The sequence below is a fragment of the Ciconia boyciana genome, chromosome 6 (assembly GCF_034638445.1).
Source record: "Ciconia boyciana chromosome 6, ASM3463844v1, whole genome shotgun sequence".
NCBI classification, from domain to species: domain Eukaryota; kingdom Metazoa; phylum Chordata; class Aves; order Ciconiiformes; family Ciconiidae; genus Ciconia; species Ciconia boyciana.
Window position 1 is genome coordinate 11,214,710 of NC_132939.1, and position 18,919 is coordinate 11,233,628.

Here is an 18,919-nt window from a genome sequence, read left to right on the forward strand (position 1 = left end):
GTACGAGACAGAGAATTACAAACGTGACTGGTTAGACATCAACAGGAATTCTAATGAAGTAAAAACTCATGCATGAGTTTTGACTGATTTAGAAATACTAATTTTCCTATTCTGGGTAATTATCCTATTCTGGATGAATAAAAGAAGACGATTCAAAATGTCTACCTTGGAAAATAATGTTATGAATTAGGAATATCAAGAAAAAGGAAATAATCAGGGATGCAGAAAAATAGCCTTAGTTTTAAGCATTAAATAGCAGCAAGTTAGAAAATCATAAAAAACTGGGTAAGAGTCAGAAAACTGCAGTTCAAACAGAGCCAGAAGCATGGTGTCATTTGGCAAGGGAGACTTAAAGTTAGTTATCATCTGCAAGGAAATAATGATCTTTCCTGAAATTAGCCATGAAACCAACTTGGGAAAAGGAGTAAGGAAGTAGCCATGGGAAGGGCTTGATCAGTTTGAGCAATGGAAGTCAGAACAGACATTAGGTACTTATCAAAGTGGTACCAGGCAGAGCAGGACCTTCAGGAGGGGAAGAGTTATCAACGACCAGATACACAGAGATGTTTTATACTTAAGGCTAAACATATATGGTTTTGGAAGAGTTTTTAGCCTCAGTTTAAAATAAATTAAGGCATATTCTCATTACAGATGGAAGCGAGATTTAGCTATTAAAAAAGAAACATGCATCCTATTACTCATTTTTTACAAAGCATTTTCCTACAATAAATGCTGACTGGAGATCACATATCACAACTCCTTGCACATCCTACCTAAAATGTAAAAAAAACCCAAAACCCCAAACCCAATGATTTTCCCTCATATATAATTAGGTAATAGGACATTGGGACAGGTGTTTGGTTTGGCTACAGGGAACGTTAGATATGGAGTAGTGTCTCTGTCCATCTCAGGAATTAATACATCACATTCAGTACACAATTCAAGTCTTTTTAAAGGAGAGTATAAATGGAAGAATTACCTGAAATGGGAGCTGTGACTGATGGCTGTATAGGATAGGCCTGCTGAACAAATGGCTTTACGCTGGAACAGAGTTACACAGAAATCATACACCATGCCATCCACAGTAAATTCCATTAGAGTCACATAGTATAAGAAAGTACATGGTTAATGACCTTTACCCACAAACATATCTCTTCCTTGCATAGCATATTTAACAGACAGACAGTAAAGAGGTAATAGAGAGAGAGGGGGATGAGAACTACACCCAATATCTTAAAGTGAGGAGCTCATCTGTGCTCAGTCACCCAGCAGGAAACCTGACCCACCCGTCACAAGTGTTGCAGCAGACATGGATGGTGATTGCTTTGACTCCCAATAAATCCAGAGGACAATGAACTACAGGGGCACAAAGACGCCCATGGACCTCAAGAGAATAAGGTGGGGAGAAGCTGAAAAATAAGTCTGGGAAACATTGCTCCAGAGACCACCGCAGGGCTGAAAACATAACACCTGACAGAGGGGCAAAGGCTTCCTTCTCCATATGGTGCTGTTGCTACCATGGTGCTGAAGGGCAGTAACCCCACTGACCACTAATGGGCCTTATGCGGCCATCTCCTGCCCTACAGGAAAATACATCCCCGTTGCCTCCAGTAATGCTCATATATTTAAAAGAGGATGGAAGTATTTGTGCTGGAAACTTATTCACAGGCAAAACCTTACCAGCTGCTTCCCTGGCAGTATCATTGCATCTCACCATGCAACGGGAGAAAAAGGAGTGTACCCATTAGGTATTCAGCTTCAGCTTTGAGGCCTGGGATCCCTTATAACTTTTTGAATGTGAGTTCACATCACTGTAAAGGCTCTTCCTTTCCCTACAACTATCTCTTCCTCCTTTTTAGAAAAATTTGCAAGTTCTTGCCTCAGTGATATCCTCTGGCAGCAAAGTGCACAAGCCAGCCCCACACTGCATATAGAAGCATATTTTAATCTTCAGACTTACTCTTGCGAGGATCCAGGCTGCCCCGTTTGAATCATGCCCGGCCAAAACTGAAAGAGGAAAAACAAACAAACAGACCCACAATTGTTTTCTTTGTTGAAAGATTTTGGGTATTTCTGAACAAGCATGATTCCTTTTGCAAACACAAGTGAAAGCATTAATCCATTCATTCAGCCTTAGTTTTCTACTGAACATTGTTAGAGAATACAGGGATTTTTTTGGGACTTGGCTAACAACTTACCCCAGGTGCCCCAGGAAATGTAGGACGGGGAATTCCTGGCAGGCCCAGCTTGTTGTGAATAGCAGTAGCTGAGACTATCTGAGCTGATGACATTGCTGCCATGTGCTGGAGTGCTTTGTCCTTTGCTGTCTGATCCTTTAATATGACAATTACACGGAGTCTTAAAACATTTGGCACAACAAATTATGTTAAATAACTGCAGCTACAAGCACATAACTAAAAACTTAAAAAGCCACACAGAAAATGCAAAAATAGCAAACCATGCAGGAAAAAAAAAATACAGCACGGAGGCTAACACTCAAACTACCTCAAGGCAAAACCTCCTCTCAGACATGCATGGTAGACCTGAATTCTCACAGTCTGCTCTGCCAACACACAGGAAGCTCTGGGAGAGCAAACTACTGCCCACTTGTTTATCTGGGCAAATTCTGCTGATTTTAAATCAGGATGAACTAAACACGGTCTGCTGCTAAGGCTCTGCCTGCAGGACAGGGAGCACTGAGATTTGAGCTCTATCATTTAGATCTAAGAGAAGTTTGCCTTTCGTATTACACTGTAAAATGAGAACACAGAACTGCGACTGACTCGCAAACAATGACAGATTTTTCTTCATGCTTACAGGTTTAGAAACATTTTGGATTCTGTTTTATGACAAGTATTTTAAAAGTTAGATAACAAAAATGTAAATAACATTTTAAACTTCCAATTGTGGTATTTTACTGATTTACAGTGTTCCCAAAGAAAACAATCAGCCATAAAATTTCTGCTGTTTTCAAGCATACAGGAACAAGTTTAGAAAAAGATGGGTTGTTATCGATTACTTGTATTAGAGCAGCGCCTGGAATCCTAGTCACTGCTAATCACGTATGATCACAGAATAGAAAAGGAAAGCCTCTTAATGCAACAGAGTTAACTAAGTGGATATCTTAGGTCAGGTAAAATAAGTAAACAACAGACTGTTACTATCTGGTAAAGTGGGGTTTCTCATCCAGAAGTACTGTATTAATAAGTGCTAATATTTAGGTATGTGACTTAGAATGAAGGAATACAAGCAGTATTAAGCAAGGATTTTTTGGTTTTTTTCTGGTTTTATTTTACAAGCAAAGTAGCAAGCATGCTGGCAAGAGATGCATGCTCTTATGTATGATATATGACTTCGCACATATGCTCCCTCTAAAGCTTGTATGTAGTAGTACTATAGGTGAGCAGTTTCTTCCTTTGAATAGCTCCTTTAGAAACAGCACAGGCTGAAAGTACAGGAAAAGCTAGCCAAAAATTCTGCCAAGCACAGCTAAGGTACATAATACTTGGTTTAGTTAAAATACTTACCATGCTTGTTACCTGGATACAACAACAAACAGTTTATTAAAATGCTTGTGTAGAATAGCAGATTCTTAGCAAAATATGAACAAAATAGTAAGAGACAAAGGGAGAGCAGTTTGCTCAACATTAAATATCAGGCTTAAACAAATGCATTATTTTCACCTAGGGACTGATTCATTAAAAGGAAGAAAAAAAAGGATAAAAAACCTAAAAACAAAACACTGGGGGGAGATAACCCCCGCCTCCCAGTGTGAAAGCTGCAGATACTGAACGAAGGGGACTGTTGCTGACCTTGTTTCCCTGAGCCGTGCAAGGAGCCCCTGCGGGCGCCTCTGTGGGATGCAGCCCAGGAGAGCGGCAGGTGGAGCAGGGGAGTAGTTGCTCCAGCAGCGTCCCCCCTCTGCACCTCGCAGGATGTGAGCCTGAAGCGCGATCCACTGCGGTGCTGCCTGCAGCAGCATTAACACCTGCGGACCCACCTGCACTGCCTCCCGCACAGCGGCGCCGGACACTGCTTTTAACCTGTCCAAGCCTCAGGACCACCTTGCTGCCGCTGACGGTGCATCTACAGAGCAGCTTCTGGAGGTGGGGGGACATGCTATCCATCAGTGTGTGAACAAAACGTGGTAGTTTCTCCAACTTGTAGCCTTCTCATATAATCACGACCACTTCACTCGGTAAGAGCTGGAAGTCAGCTTTGGCTCTGCCGGCTACGGGCACTCACACCTCTGCCTCCCCCAGGGTAGGAGGGTGTGGACAGGAGGTTTGCGCACAGCATGTTTTACTGGCTGCCTTTGGATGTCTGCAGACCATTGGGCTAAAAAATGCTTTGGTGAGTGTTAAGAAGTGGTAGTATCCTGAGATTCATGCAGCTCTCCAGAAAGCCGACCTCTCTATCCTCCTGCACAGTAAGAAGGACCCGCCATCATGAAAACATGAAAATGAGGAGATGTCCTTAAGCAATATGGAGATGCTAGCCCCACCAGACTTTTCTGTTCCTTTTCCCCCTCTTTTTTTGTTAGGTGAGCTGGCTTGGAAATGCCAAACCATGCAAGTCTCACCCACAGGCAGCTGAATCATAACAAAAACAAACATACAGGGGATTGATATCCGGTGTGTGAAATGCATGATTCAAGAGATGTGTGCCTCTGGGTCCTAGTAACCTCCAAAACAAAGTGAGCGCTGCTTTTGTGACTACCTTGTTATTCTCCAGAACTGCTACGGCACTACAGTCTCCTCTCCTGCATGGCCTCCTGGCTGCAAACACCCACGCCAGTGCTACCACATGGAGGTGCAGCCAGTGCCTGTGCTCCTGCCAAGTTCCTAAATGCACACTGTTCTGCTGCTATAATGGCCTTACTATTAGGCGGATCTAAACTAAAGGAGAATTTAAAAGTAAAAGCTTTGTTAGGGATATAAAAGTCCATATCTGGCAGTTGCATGAGCCCAGGGCAAATTATATATCTATGACATAGTTCATCTCACCTCACTTTAGCCATCTGAAGTCTCCAGTCTAAGGCAGACAGCTAACCTCCTGCTATTGTTAGCACAGTAAGCACCTACAATGTATTTCTTCCTTACCAGGCATCAAAACCAACTGGAGTGCATTTCTTTCTGTAATGTTATCACTGTCCAAGGACTAGAATAGGAGCCTGGACACCCAAATTCTATATAGCAACAGTTACGGCCCGTAAATCCCACCGTAACAGATGAACTAAAGAAAAATTTTTGAAAATTTATACTTCAGGACCTTCTGTTCACAGAAGGAGGAACACTTAGACTGTCCTGTGGAGCTCTTAGCTGCCATTAGCAGTGAGTCTGATGATCCTTAATTTTAGGAACAGTGACAGGGATTTTTGGAGGGAGGAAACATCTTTTGTTTCATGACATGAGAAGAGATGTGCCTTCCTTCTTGCCAATTGCTTCTTTTCACCCCAGAATGTTCTACATTTTGTGGTGGCCATTCATCTCATCCTCTTTGACTTATTACATTTTCAGGAGGATGGAGAGAAAGCAAAAATATACAAGATGACAGCTCAGAAATACAGCCCTTGCAATAGGGCTAATCTTGAGGAGTTTCAATGACTCCTACAAAGTTTCCCAATGGTGACAAATACTGGACATCAACTGACTCAGGCCAACACACATCAATGGGAAGTTTTACCTTTTGTAGGCTTAGGAACCTCTGCATAGCTGGAAGATCAGTTTTTCTCAAAGTAACTGTAACTTCACATTCAAACATTAAAGAAATAAAATTCAAAATCAAATACAAATACATAAGAGGTCCTCACTTCCATTGGCAAAAAAGCACCTTCAGCTCCAAGAATGTTTTGGAAGGTTGCAAGGTGGTGGCCTATGCTTGTATAATCAGGCAGACTTCATACTCTTCAAAAATAAATGAGAAAATCACATTTTAAAGCTGTTTATTTAAATTGACATATTAGCTTGTCTGCCACTTAAAAAAACAAGTATATGTTGGGGTTTTTTACACTGTAATGGAGAGCGCTCGTAACCAGGAGGGAATGAGTCTTTCTACCTATCACTGCAACGCGGCTGCTTCTGGGATGAAACTTGGTAACTGATTAATAACACACAATGGTATTACATCACAGTTTAGGCAGCAAGAGAAGTAATATATCCAATTAAAATGGCAGGGGTAATTTAAACAGGCAGATTACAGTAATTACCCAGGTTGGAATTTGGCCAGGACAAATGGGTTAACACCCCTACTCTAAACAGGAATGTTGTGGGATTTTTAATGACCGCAAATAGTTAAGACTTTGATTTCCTATCTTGTCCAAGACAGAAGGGGTTTCATTTTGCTCTCACGTGTGCTGCTGTGTAAAGCTGGAATAAATCCTTTTGGGTCAATGAGGTTTACACTGATGTACGTAAAATAAAAGTTTGGCCCAGCGTGCTGCAGAGTCCCGTGCTGAGGTTCAGCAGAGGCTTGGGGGGACAGTATCTCCTACTGAATCATTAAATCCTGCTGGAGCTTAAGGTATTCCTTGGATAGGTCCCATCCGGCCCTGACCTAGCTTGACCCTACTTAATTTATGAGCTCTGATGGGATTGTTGCTGCCCAGGAATGACACTGTAGTAAATAACAGACTGCACTCTTAGGCTGCTGCCTTCCCCTCCCGTTATAAAAGTCTTCTGTGCTGTGGTACGTAATTAGTAATGAATGTTACCAAGGTGGATTTAGAGTACAATCAGTGGAAATCTGGTCTAGTTCCACTAAACCCGTAAAATGTCATCACTGTAATGGAGATCAGGATCTGCCTCATGTTTTAGCTGACTGCTTCTGGCTGCAGTTGCAAACACTTTGTTTTTGGAAGGCATAAGCACTAAGAATCTAATGCAAGGAGGCTATATACATTTTAATGAATCAGGCCCTTGAGGTTTACTTTTCACCCATTAGTTTTGGAATGCAAAATACATAGTTAAATTAGATAATAATAATTCCCCAGTATGATGCAATTATAAATCTTAATATCTATAAAAGCCCCACATGAAACAAGAGTTCTACATGACAAGCACAAAAGAATTTGTGCTTGACTTTCTTTTAATCCAACATAAACAGAAGAATAATTCGATCAATCAGTTCAAATGAGTTCTACAGCAAAAAATAAAACCTGTTATCCTAGAATGATAAATGGGGCTTTGAATACCATGTTATCTATGACTTTGGGAAAAAAAATCTAAGACAGTATGAGGAAAAGTAAGCACAACAGAACACAGTATTAATTCAAGAAACCCTAAAACCTGTACCAATATTTAAAATACAAAACTTTTCTTGTAAGGAAAAAAAAAATGACATAAGAGAAGAAACAACAATTTGCTCACAAAATGGATATTACAGTAACACTAACATAAAATAGATTCTACAGTAACGCTAACATAAAATAGATTCCTAATAAGCAATTTTGCAGATGTTATTTCTGCTCAGATCTCGTATTGATTCAAATAACCTTTGCAATAATTAGCTGTAGCTCAAAAAAGATAAACAAATCATGAAAATATACAATTGTTCTGGACAAAAGATAGAGAGCACTTCAGTGTTTCTAGCCCTGATCTCCAATTTGCTTATTATTAGAGAAGACAGGAGTAAATACAAAAGCTGGCTATTTCAGCCAGGCAATAGCTAATGCCAAGAAGAGAATGCGCATTCAAAGCTGTCCCAACTTGCTGCCTAATGAGTAGCAATTAATCCATCTTATTGTATTTCAAAATGCTGAAGACTCCATTCACATCAAAGGGAATTTTTCAAGGCTTTTATCATTGTTCATTTAAAAAGTATAGAGCTATCTTTAGCATTTTATAATTGACAACAATATTTTCTTTTTATCCCTCAATGCGGAATGTAGAATAATGGATTTTAAAACATGTAATACGTGTGAACTGTAGGCATTTTAATGTTTCTTTTTGTCTCTGTCTAATTAATCTTGCACTATGAAAAAATATCTGAAATTAAAGTCTAAGATAGATGTACATCCTGCTGTGAGACCTTTACTCTCTATTTATGCACAACTTCCAATCCATCTTTTCTGCTGAATGGACAGAGGTGACTTTGGCTCCCTGTCAGTGCAAAGGTGGGGAATGCTGTAACCTAACACTATGGACTGGTGTATTTAACACGGAAATACAACATTAGAGCATAAAAATTCTGCTTTGCCTCCTCCAGTCTCTGCATGAGAGGAAATGTCATGAAGAGGAGCCGCCTTTCAGATCTGTCTCCAAGGACAGCTTTATCTCAACCTCTCTTTCAATTTTCATGAGATGAAATTTCTCTAACTTCAGGAAGATTTTAATAACCTCAGAAAATTAAGATTAAAATCTCCAAAATAGGAGTATTTTCCTGCTGTAAAAAGAAATAAAATCTACACCATCCCTGGAAGGGCTGATGGGACATTCTCTACTAGTGGCCTTGAAATGCAGCAATAGCATTTATGCGCAAAATTCTCTTTCTTGCAGGCTAAGGATCCATCTGTCCAGAGCGACTGTAGGCACTCATCATCAAGGAAAAGGGACTTTGGTGGACCAAGCAGACTTTATGGCACACAGGTGAGATTTCAGTCTATTAGGTAAGCTTCAGTAATACGCTCTCCAATGCCATGGGTGCAGATAGCTCTGAAATCCTTCCATCCATTTTGATTTTTGTAGAAGATAAGCACAGGAAGATTTGCCCAAATCCTCTCCTCGCCATGAGCAGGTTTCAGACGAAGGTGAGACAGAAAGATCTCTTGGTATAAAGTAAACTCAGCAGGTACTTGGGGAACAACAGTTATTTGTTATATCCTTCTTCAAAGTAAGAGACCAGGAACTGAGGTCAACGGGACAGATTGGCCACATCCCGAAAGATCGATAAGAAATGGCATTATGAAGAAAACCGCTAGCAATGGATGTCAGCTGGGGGACAAGAGCCTCTGCGCTGTGCCCCTGCAATCCTCAAGTGCCTGCCTTTGATTATTTCAGCTAAAGCAGTCCCGGCACAGTGGGAACGACCAGCTTCTCTGCAATACCCTGCCCCATGTACGTGTGGGAGGTGCACAGAGGGGATGTCTGGTGGCAGGAGGAAGAAACATGGGAGATGGAGATGGCCTCGGGTCAGAGCTGACTGAACTTGTAGCTATGGACTGGCATGAAGGATCTCTGCATTAATCCACAGAGTGCTTGCCCCTCATGCTGTAGGTAGGAAACTTGACATCAGGTGCATGTGGCTTTTTTAAGTAGTAACTGCTCCCCTGGATGCCACCAATCACAGGTTTTACAGAGTAATTGCAAGCGCCAGCTCATTGTTAAAAAGGTGAGATTGGCCTGGGGTCGGAAACAGTGCTTCCCTTGGCTATCTTCTTCTTGGCGACCCCTTCACCGGTAAACGCAGACAGCACCCACTCCAGGAGAATGAGAGCCCGTCATCTTCCTGAGGAGGTTGATGGGGAAGTCCAGGCTGCTGCCAAAATGGCCCCCGTTGAAACAATGGGCACTCATAGATGCCAAAATGTATTCACTTTGTCTTACTTTCACATCAGTGATATCCTTCTCAGGCAGTTTTCAAAGGACACTGGACCATGCAGATGGTTCAATACAGGAATAATAAGAAAAACGGGCAGTAGCACTAACAAAATATCTGGAGCAGCAAGGTTCCTTCTCAGGTCCAAAACCAGCGGCTTCTCCCACTTCTGGGGAGTAATTGCAGCTCCCCAGCAGAAAAAGCGAGGGCTCTCTTTCTCATAAAGGCAGCTCCCTTATGGCACTGTCTTGCATCAAAGTTTCTTCCATGTGGGGAGAAAAAGGTCTGTGGGAGGCTGCCACTTCTCTGGAAGAGGCCTGTGCAAGAGGGTTGATGTCATGCCATGGCACCTCGTTCGTTGAGACCAAGAACGGCAAGAAAAAGAGGAGGGAGACGGGGAGACCCTGGCTCCTCTGCCCCTTCTGGGCACCCCTCCAGCTGGGGACCGTGGAGGAGTCACCAGGGCTGTGTCGGGGCTCCCGGGGGAGCTAAATCCTGGGGACAGCGTGAGTACCCAGGAGCAGGGGCAGGAGGAGCAGCCAGGGACCCACTGGCCAGCAAGACCTGCTCGGGAAGGGCTGGGGCAGCTTTTGCCACCAGTGATGCCTGGAGGGCGGCAAGGCCAGGGGCCAGCAAACCTCTGTCACCAATGTGCACTCTGTCCTCACCGTGTAGTCACAGAGAGTCGAAGCAAATGCCCCTGCAGAGCACTGGGGGCGTGGAGGTGGGAGACTGCTCCTGAAGCAATCAATTCCTTGCCCCAAAATGGCGGCTCCCCCCCTTTCTACTCAGCTCTGGGGGAGCTGCAACCCACTGTCAGGTGCGAAGGGGCAGCAAGGTCTGAAGCCCTTACAAAATATTTTGTTGCCCTAACAGTTCTTTCCTTCTTCAGGCGACTCCTTAAAATGAAAAACCCCTCTGGATCTCTATTTACTGCAAATGGCATCTAGGCTAGAGGTCTCCAATATTACTAGGGTTTAGCTAGCTTCTTTCTTCTTTGGAAAGCTTCAATAAAAATCAGACAGCAAGTGCAGTACTTAAAAATATTTTTTGCTTTATAAGTGTCTTCATATTTTAAGCTATTTTGGGCATTCAGAAAGGGAAGTATTTTAGAACAGTAAATCCAATATTTTTGTTAGGCTCCTAGGCCTGTATTTTGGTATCTAAGTGGGCTTCCTGATTTTTGTAGCCCTGAGCACTCACCGGTCCTATAAAACTCCCTGAGAGCTGCTGGTGCTGAGCACCTCTGAAAGTAAGGCCACCTATTTACATACTTAATTTTAGGCATCAAGGATTGACAATTTAAGCTTAAAATGCTACATATCTCTGTATTATTGCACCCTCGGTTAAAAAGCAGTATGTTTAAGTTGTCTTAGTCGTTCTTTACGAACCCCAACTGCTCAGCCAGTGCAGCTAAAAAGCCAGCCACCAACAGCCATACAAGCTTGCCAGCATGCTGCCCACTGCGGACGAAAAACCCAGTGCTTCTGTCAAGGAGGCCTGTTACAAAGCCAGGCTGTTATTTATACGCTGCAGTTCCAGGATCGTGGTAAGCATCCGCAGTGCTCACCGCTTAGTATTGTGAAATTACTTTCTGAAACATTTTGCTTTTCAGCTAGAACAAAAACGTGATTTGTCCTCATCTGGGGAAAAAAAAAATCGACAAAAAGAAAAAAGGAGGGAAGTAAAAGATTTACAAGTTCCTTCGCTTTTTATTAAAAAGAAAAAAAATCAACAGCAAAAACTGCAAAACCCCCTCTTCCACTTTTAAGTAATGTGAAAACAAAAAAAAAAAGGGTCCCAAGATCTCCGCTGGAAAACTTGAAAAAACAAGCAATGCAAGAAACCCCTATTAAACATTTCCAAGAGTTTCTTTTTAGCCTTAGAATATATTTTATGGAAACCAGGGAAAACGGGGACATGTACAATTCATCACGTCAGATTAAGCAAACATACTTAATATTCCCTGAACAGGACTCTGACTGAGGCTCTCCAAAGATTAAATGTCAATATTTTACTTTAAAAAATAAAATTTCAGGGAATCTTGTAAATAGTACGTAACTTGAGGTGATACTAGATTGTACTCTAGAAACACCTTATAGTTAGAGCAAACTTGATAAGCTGTGCTCTTTGGCACTTGGAATAAACGATCTATTTTAAGTATTCTTGATAGCATTTCAAAAGCACAGACAAAAAACATTTGGGAATGGAAAACAATTACCCCAATTACCCCTCTGGAAAAAGCAAAAAAGAAAAAGCGTCTACACAACTGCATAAAAACCCCGTGTATTTAAATACACTCCTAGCACTCAACTGTTAAAAAAAAAAAATAGACCAATGGGTTAAAAATCAGGTTTAGGTGCTGAGCTGTTACAAAGAGTAGTTCACTTCGCATTTGGAAAGTGTTAAAACAACGTTTTTAATGTGGATGCTAGTGCAGAAACCAGAGATTAAACACAAAGAGACGCAGACAGCTACCACATGCAGGAAAACGAGGTTACAGGCACGGCAGCACCAGGCGCTCGCCCATCACCGCGGGGAGGAGGAAGGGACAGGCATAGCAACCACAAGCCCAAAAGCAGAAAAGCGCATACCTTCAGCTTGGAATGAAAATCACGAGATTTCCTTCTGGCAAGAACCTGAATGTGACTAGACACCTGCAGGGTAGGGGAAGGGAGGAAACAAAGGAAAAGCCTGTAACCATGGAGATGAAAAGCCCCCTACAACTGGGCAAGCCAAACGTACCTTAATGGCGGCTTGAATTTCTCGAACTTTCTTTCTTGCTAAGACCTGTATGTGACTAGACACCTACATTGTTCAGGTTTATAGGGAAAAAAAAAACAACAAACAAAAGAAAAACAAAAAGCAAATCAAATTTAAAATGTCTATTTTTTTCTTAAAAAAAAAAAAACTTTTCTGAGGGGAGGAAGTTATTTGCATCTTCAGTAAGCTCTGCTGTTAAAGATACCACATTCCCAGCCAGATACCAAGCTCTTAGCACCGAGGCTTAACAATACAGGTCATCACTGCAGTGACTTGATTAAGGGAAAAAAAAAGAGAAAAAAAAAAAAAGTGTAACCCACCAGGTTGTGCATTCAGCAACAAGATAGAAGACAGTTCACAGTTGGACGCAGCCCACGTGCTTTGGTACCAATCCCATCCGTGGCCAGGCCCTGCGCTCTTGCGCTGGGAGCCGACAGGATTTCTACCCCATCTGCCGGGGATGCAGATGCCCACTCTGACCATTTGCCACTAGGCTCAAGACATAACTTGGCACTGACAAGTTTTATCCATTATTTATTGTGTTCTGCAGTTCCACTGAGGAGCCTCAGGATGCGTTTTGAACCCCACTGAAATGCTCTAAATTCTGGAACAATAAAATACTGACACAACATAGGTCCGTGAACCTGTGCTGGCTTCCTCGGTAATCTCAGCATCAAGTCTGCCCACAAAACAGTCATGTAAGTGGGGACCAGTAACTTGACATCAGCTTGAGCGATGTCCAGGTTTGGCCCATCGTCATTACATTTTGGTAAGAAATTTGTGTAAACCCAGTCCTGCAGTAGACCAGTTACTGGTCAGAAGTTGTTGCTTGCGCAGTGAAGGGTCTGGGCCCAGATTCACACTCCTGTTTACTCAGGCACGTACTGAAATCCATGCTATTGATGATGAGGGTTTAATGATGTTGCCCAGCATCGCTTGGTAGTGCTCAGTGTCCTACAGCCCTCTGTATGAAGGTTTAAAACCTGCAGTGATGGTAAAAACCGCTAAAGAGAAATCTCTTATTCTTATTTGACCCAGGGCATACCATATCAAGTGTTGTACATTTTTCCTAAGTTAGTTACAACTCCTCTCTGGGAAAGAACAAAGCAAAAGAAAAGGAGAAACAAAGCTTGATTTCCTCCCTCTGTAAGACTATTCCATGACAATAGTACCAAAAAGCCTGTATTTTTAGTAGGGAAGCAAACAGTAATGCATAAATAAAGCACAGCCCCTGAAGGCCACCTTCAGAGACTTCTTCAGGAAGCAGCTCAGGAACCAGTTTGCAGTAATTCAGAGTTATACTATTGCTTACTAAGCAATTTTGTAGTCAAACACATAGACCAAGTTTTCACACGTGTTCATTTGTTTTGCTTTCAGTGGGATATTAGTGGTGTTAAAGGTTATACAAGAAGCACAATCATAACGTTTAATTGCTCAGTTGAAACTCAAAAGTAACAAAAATCAAACTTTTCTAAACAGCCTAAAGTGATTTATGAATCGCTATAGAGGGATGTACAAGTACGGAGGCAGAACATCGCCATATGTAAGCCATCACAGCCCTCTTGGTTTCACCACAGCTCTGCCAGCACACGCTGGCCAAGGATCTAGCCCCAAGGTCTGCATTTTGACTCCTGATGCCATTTTAAGATCCCAGCGTAACCCCCGACTACTGGAGCTCGCATGGGCATAGCAGGGAAGAACTTGGGACTTTGTCTTTTGTTTCAGATTTCTTTGCCAATCTTTTGTTCGTTCCTTCTCCATGTGCTCCAGTTTCTCTCCTTTCTCATGTCTTTTTTCATCCCTTGTACACACGTTTTCTTCCTAACTGACAAAGGACACCACCCAGGGCAAAATGTCACCCAGTCCAAAGTGCTTTAAATCCGAGCGCTGGCAGCAGGCCATCTTTGTGTGTGCTGACTCAGCGTCACCTTTCCCTGCATTACAAAACATGCGTAGCATGCGAGTGTACGAGCCTCTGCCTTAACCCTTCATCATGCACGTGGATGGGGAGAAGGGGAATCTCACACTTGACGTTAGAGAAAGTGAGGGGACTCTGCGATTTGCGAAGCATTTTGAAACAGCGCAAGGGTTTAGTAACCACCGCATAAACTACACAGAGCGTGTGCCTTCTGTGAGGCTGCTGATCACCGTGGATATTATAAATTAAAGGATTTAGTCATATGAGATAAGTTAATGGTTATGTGATAAACATCTGAAAAAGACTTAAGACTGGTTAGAGGTTTATTCTGACTCTTTGATGAATGAAATCTTACCGTGGTCACAGACCAGGAGCCTGAAGGCTCTTAGGCGAATTTTTTTATTACTTTTTCATCCTGTAGCAAGTACTACCCGTGAGTTGAGAGCACGATTAGGATCAGTCCTGCTAGATAGTCTTTATTTATTTACCTCTCATATCCAAGGATCATAACCTCTATTATATAGGCAAATTGGCTGGACTTTTAGAAGTTCCATTATTCACCATCTCAAAATAATTATTATATTCTGTAGTTGACCTTATAGAGAAATAAGGCACAATGCTTTACGCTTCTGCTTCAACTTTTGAATTTTTTTTCCCCAAATACAGGGGATAATAGCTTCATGTACACATAGGTTAATAAAAAATGCATCCTCAAACTGCCACTGAAATGATGCACAACATAAAAAAACCTGAGTTTTAAATATTTTCTAAACAGCATGTATTTAATCTGAACAGTGAAGCCAATACATTGTCTCATCAGAGCTGAAGCACAGACAGCCACTGCAGCCAAAAATGCCATGTTTTGTCATTCACTGACATGCATGCTTCCCCACTGGGTTATTTTACCTGCTTCCTGGTCCGTGTCTTCCCTGTTCTAAGTTTGATGTATCTGGCTATCAATTCATTCCTACCTGAAACAAAGAAAAATTCATTATAAGGGACAAGCAGCATCACATCCATAAACACCATCAAAATACCACATTTAAACATATGAGTTCCACGCATATGAGGCTTATGTTTTCTTACACCTACTCCACTTTTCCTCTGCAAACCATTTATCAGCATTTCTCATTGTTCATCAGTATTTCTCTTCCCTCTCCTTAAGAGACATTTCATGTTCCACATGAACTATCTGCAGAGGGCTATGGGTTCAGTGTTTTCCCACTGAAGTCCTGCAGCTGTTTGCAGGCAGAGAGGCACCTCTTGGTCAGCGGTGCTGCCCAGGATAATCTCTCGCTGGAGAACCCCCCATCCCGGGGGCTGACACGAGGTCTGGGCTCCTCTAGTTTTGCTTCTGACTCTGCCGGGTGGCGTTTGCCCCCCCCCCCCAGCCCACCTGGACCCGTGCTGGGAGGAGCAGCTGCTCTGGAGAAGGTCGTGTGCCACCCGAGCCGAAGTGCCAATCACCCAGATGTCACAGTTTCACAACAGCTTTTCTCCAAGTTTTAATTCTCCAAGGAGGACAGCAAAATCTATCCTTCCTGCCAGGAAGCACTCTGCCTCCTCCACTGAAGGAAATCACTGTCCCGGTTCAGCAGGTTATCAATCACACCCTTAACTCTACGCACAAGAGTGGTCACCCTGCGGTGCCTAAGTTCCTGCTGCAGTGGGGCCAATCAACACAGTGGTTTGTTATTTAGAGCTCTATTTCTCTTGGAAATGTATAGTATTTCCAAGTTTCTAAAATGGCTATTTAACTCTTCTTCAGTCACACATTATGCTACTTAATACAAACTAACATTTTCTTTCCAAATAATTTCCTTCCTAAATATTGCTGACATGGAAGATAACACAGTTTTATGTGGTGCCCTGTTTATTTTCACTACATATTATGTTACTTCTCCATGAGTTGTAATAACTTAAATATACTTGTTCAACAAGTCCTAAGTTATGGAGTTATTTGTATTCAGCACAAGAGATAAGCAGCCCGTGTGCAGAAAATGAGAAAACTGATTTAGCAGCAAGCTGAAAATGGGGAGGTTAAGAAAATAACTTGTCACCCACCAAGTTATTTTAAAGTGTATGAGTACATAGCTGGGGAGTGCAGAAAGTTATTGTATCAGCCAGGGACTCAAACTCTTTCAGTTTGATGTTGTGGGGGAGAGACAGCGAAGTCTTGAAGTAGCATGCTTATGTCTGAAGGGTAGTTTGTTGACTGGAAGATTGAACACAATCAGTCAAACTGGACCTTCATTTTCCCTTTTCCTTCTGCCTTCCCCTCTGAGCCTTATTTTACACCCTTTGTATCAAACGTCTCATTGGCTCCTGTCTCTTCCATGGTTTGTTTGCTAAATGGGTACTAGAATATGAAATATCAACATGCTTCAGAGTAGAGCTGTGTTTTCTCCAATTCCCTTTTTGTTTTGGTCTGGACTGTGTGCCAGGTTTCCCGCAACGCGCCACTGTAATGGCAATGTGAGGTTGGTAACTCTTCAGCAGGTCTCTTCAGGACAAACTTCAAGAGGTAGATTTTGCATGAGTTACACACACAAGCAAAATTTCTGCACACAAATGAGGGATTTCCGTATGCAAAAGGAGCAGCTAATTACCTAATTTCATACAAAGACTTTGTCTTTTGGCTGGACAGAAGTTCTGCAGCCTGTCGTGCCCACAAGGTACTTGCCATTTGCAGTGAGCAAGAGCCTTTATGTTCATGGGGTGAAACCAGGGAATGCTCAATCTCCGTATCTCTCTATTCTCATGTTCTTTCTCATCACCCAAACAGTTCACTTCAAATATGGAGAATCAGTTTTCATAGTGGTGGCTGTCCCCCTATGTCCTTATGCTGTAACAGCAGCTACCTCACAGTGACAGGACTGCAAATTCACTTGCAGGGGTTGGGCATGGACAGAAATGGAGCTGCTCTACTCTTCATTAATATTAGATGGAAAAGTTCTACAGCGGAAAAATATCATACCGTTTGGGAAAAGGAACCAACAGAGAGGTTGAGAGCCTGAGGCCACAGCAACGAGAAGGGAGAGGAAAAGGTATACAATGATGGCACATCATACTAAATGTGCTTTGGACAAGAGTTTTCCAAAACCTTCTTGCTTGGTACTTTTTATGCCTCTGCAGTGTCCCTTTAATGAGTACTAGGCTAGCAGACAGTAAAGAGGTGCACAAAAATTAGAACAGGAAGATGCATTTCACCACCTGCCAACGGGGAGCCCGAAGGGGTGGTAGCCTGCAAGAGCAGCCCTCTGCGATCCAGTGAGATTCAGAGATCACCATATTCCTGCAATCACTGGTGTGATAGGTGGTATGAACGCTTTCATATTTCTAAATGCACATTTTTATTTAACTGGGGAACGTCCCCCCTCCAGAAAGTACCTTCTTTGCATATCTTAAAGTATGTGCATACATTAAGCACCCAGAATAGGTTTTTGGTGCAAAAAGCATTGTCAGGTTGTCCTTATCAGCAGCCGGTGACTCTGCAAGGTCAATGACTCTATAAGGTGATGTGAAGGATGCATTGCCATCTCTTGTCCCTCCATCTGTTCTGAAGATGTTTCAGATACATGATCACAGGACAGGTCACTCCAGCCATCCCTTGCCCATTAAGGCAGTCCTATGCAGCCCTCAGCCTCAGAAGGAAGAGTTAAACCTCATGGTTTCACAGTTTTCTTCCCAGTCAAGAGAGCTAAAAAACTATTTCTAAAGGAAAGCTCAGATTCCCAGGCAGCCACTTGACAGGAAAAGCAGCTTTATAAAAAACAGCAAGCACTGAAAGTCTAGACTGTATTATTCAAAATACCAGTCAAGTGCTGTCTCTAGTTGAGCCCCAGTCCATCCATGAAGTGCTTTGGCTTGAATCAAGGAGGGGTTCTCTATCCGCTATCTAGCCCAGCAAGGGTATGACTAACAAGATTGTGGTTTGGCAAAGTGATCGCTTCCCCTTAAGGTGAAGTCTAGCTGGAGCCTAGCTCAAGAAGAGTCAGCAGGGTGGAATAATTTGACTTAACTTACAGGGAGGAGGAACTCTACAAGGAACCATACAAAGTGGCCAAGGCAACAGCCTTATGTTTTCCTTACAGACATGTTTTCAACACAGCAAAGAAACATGCACCAGGTTTAGCCAGAGCAGAAGATACTATAGCCTCATGAGGCTCACTAAGTATCTGCTGCCCAGCCACAATGATCTGAAAAGACAGATCTTCTTTTTTGGACTACCAAAAAGCCATAAACACAAACATAAGCACTGCCTGATGTATACAAGATAGACATCCCCGACTAAAAGTTTACAGCATTTATGTTATCTACCAAACACTGGTGCTCTTCTTTACCAGCTCTGACAGATACTAACAGAACAGATCTTATCTCCTGACCGACCAGGGCCCAGAGAGGATTTTAAAGAAAGGAAGGCTGAATAATCCTAAAATCACCCTTCCCTGTTCTTGGGAATGAGAAGAGTCAAACAAAAGGAGGCTCAAGGAACTTCTTTAATTGGCCATTAGAAACCTTAGGGTGAAAAATGCTCATTAATAAATAGATCTGTTTTTCCCTAAGAAGAGCTCAGCTGTGGAAATACTTTCCATACACGCCCTCCCTCACGCTCCCTGTCATATATATCTGGGAAATTGCCTGGCAGAAGAGAAGAGGTCAGGTTTATGAACTGTAAGTGTTCATCTCCTTCTTCTTGTCATC

General features: G+C 42.4%; 1 protein-coding gene across 8 annotated transcripts in view; it reads right to left on the reverse strand.

Moving 5' to 3' along the window:
• TEAD1 (TEA domain transcription factor 1) overlaps positions 1-18,919 on the reverse strand; it is a 162,885-nt gene that overhangs the window by 33,868 nt on the left and 110,098 nt on the right. For 3 of the 8 annotated variants that reach the window (XM_072866173.1, XM_072866179.1, XM_072866178.1), the window contains 6 exons: positions 15,122-15,186; positions 12,280-12,342; positions 12,129-12,191; positions 2,199-2,333; positions 1,961-2,007; positions 980-1,041 (listed from right to left, as the gene is read on the reverse strand). In XM_072866173.1, coding sequence (XP_072722274.1) covers positions 980-1,041; positions 1,961-2,007; positions 2,199-2,333; positions 12,129-12,191; positions 12,280-12,342; positions 15,122-15,186 — 435 coding nt within the window. Of the gene's footprint in view, positions 1-979; positions 1,042-1,960; positions 2,008-2,198; positions 2,334-3,527; positions 3,670-12,128; positions 12,192-12,279; positions 12,343-15,121; positions 15,187-18,919 lie in introns of those variants that run through there. The other 5 variants (XM_072866175.1, XM_072866180.1, XM_072866174.1 and 2 more) reach the window with 4 other exon arrangements.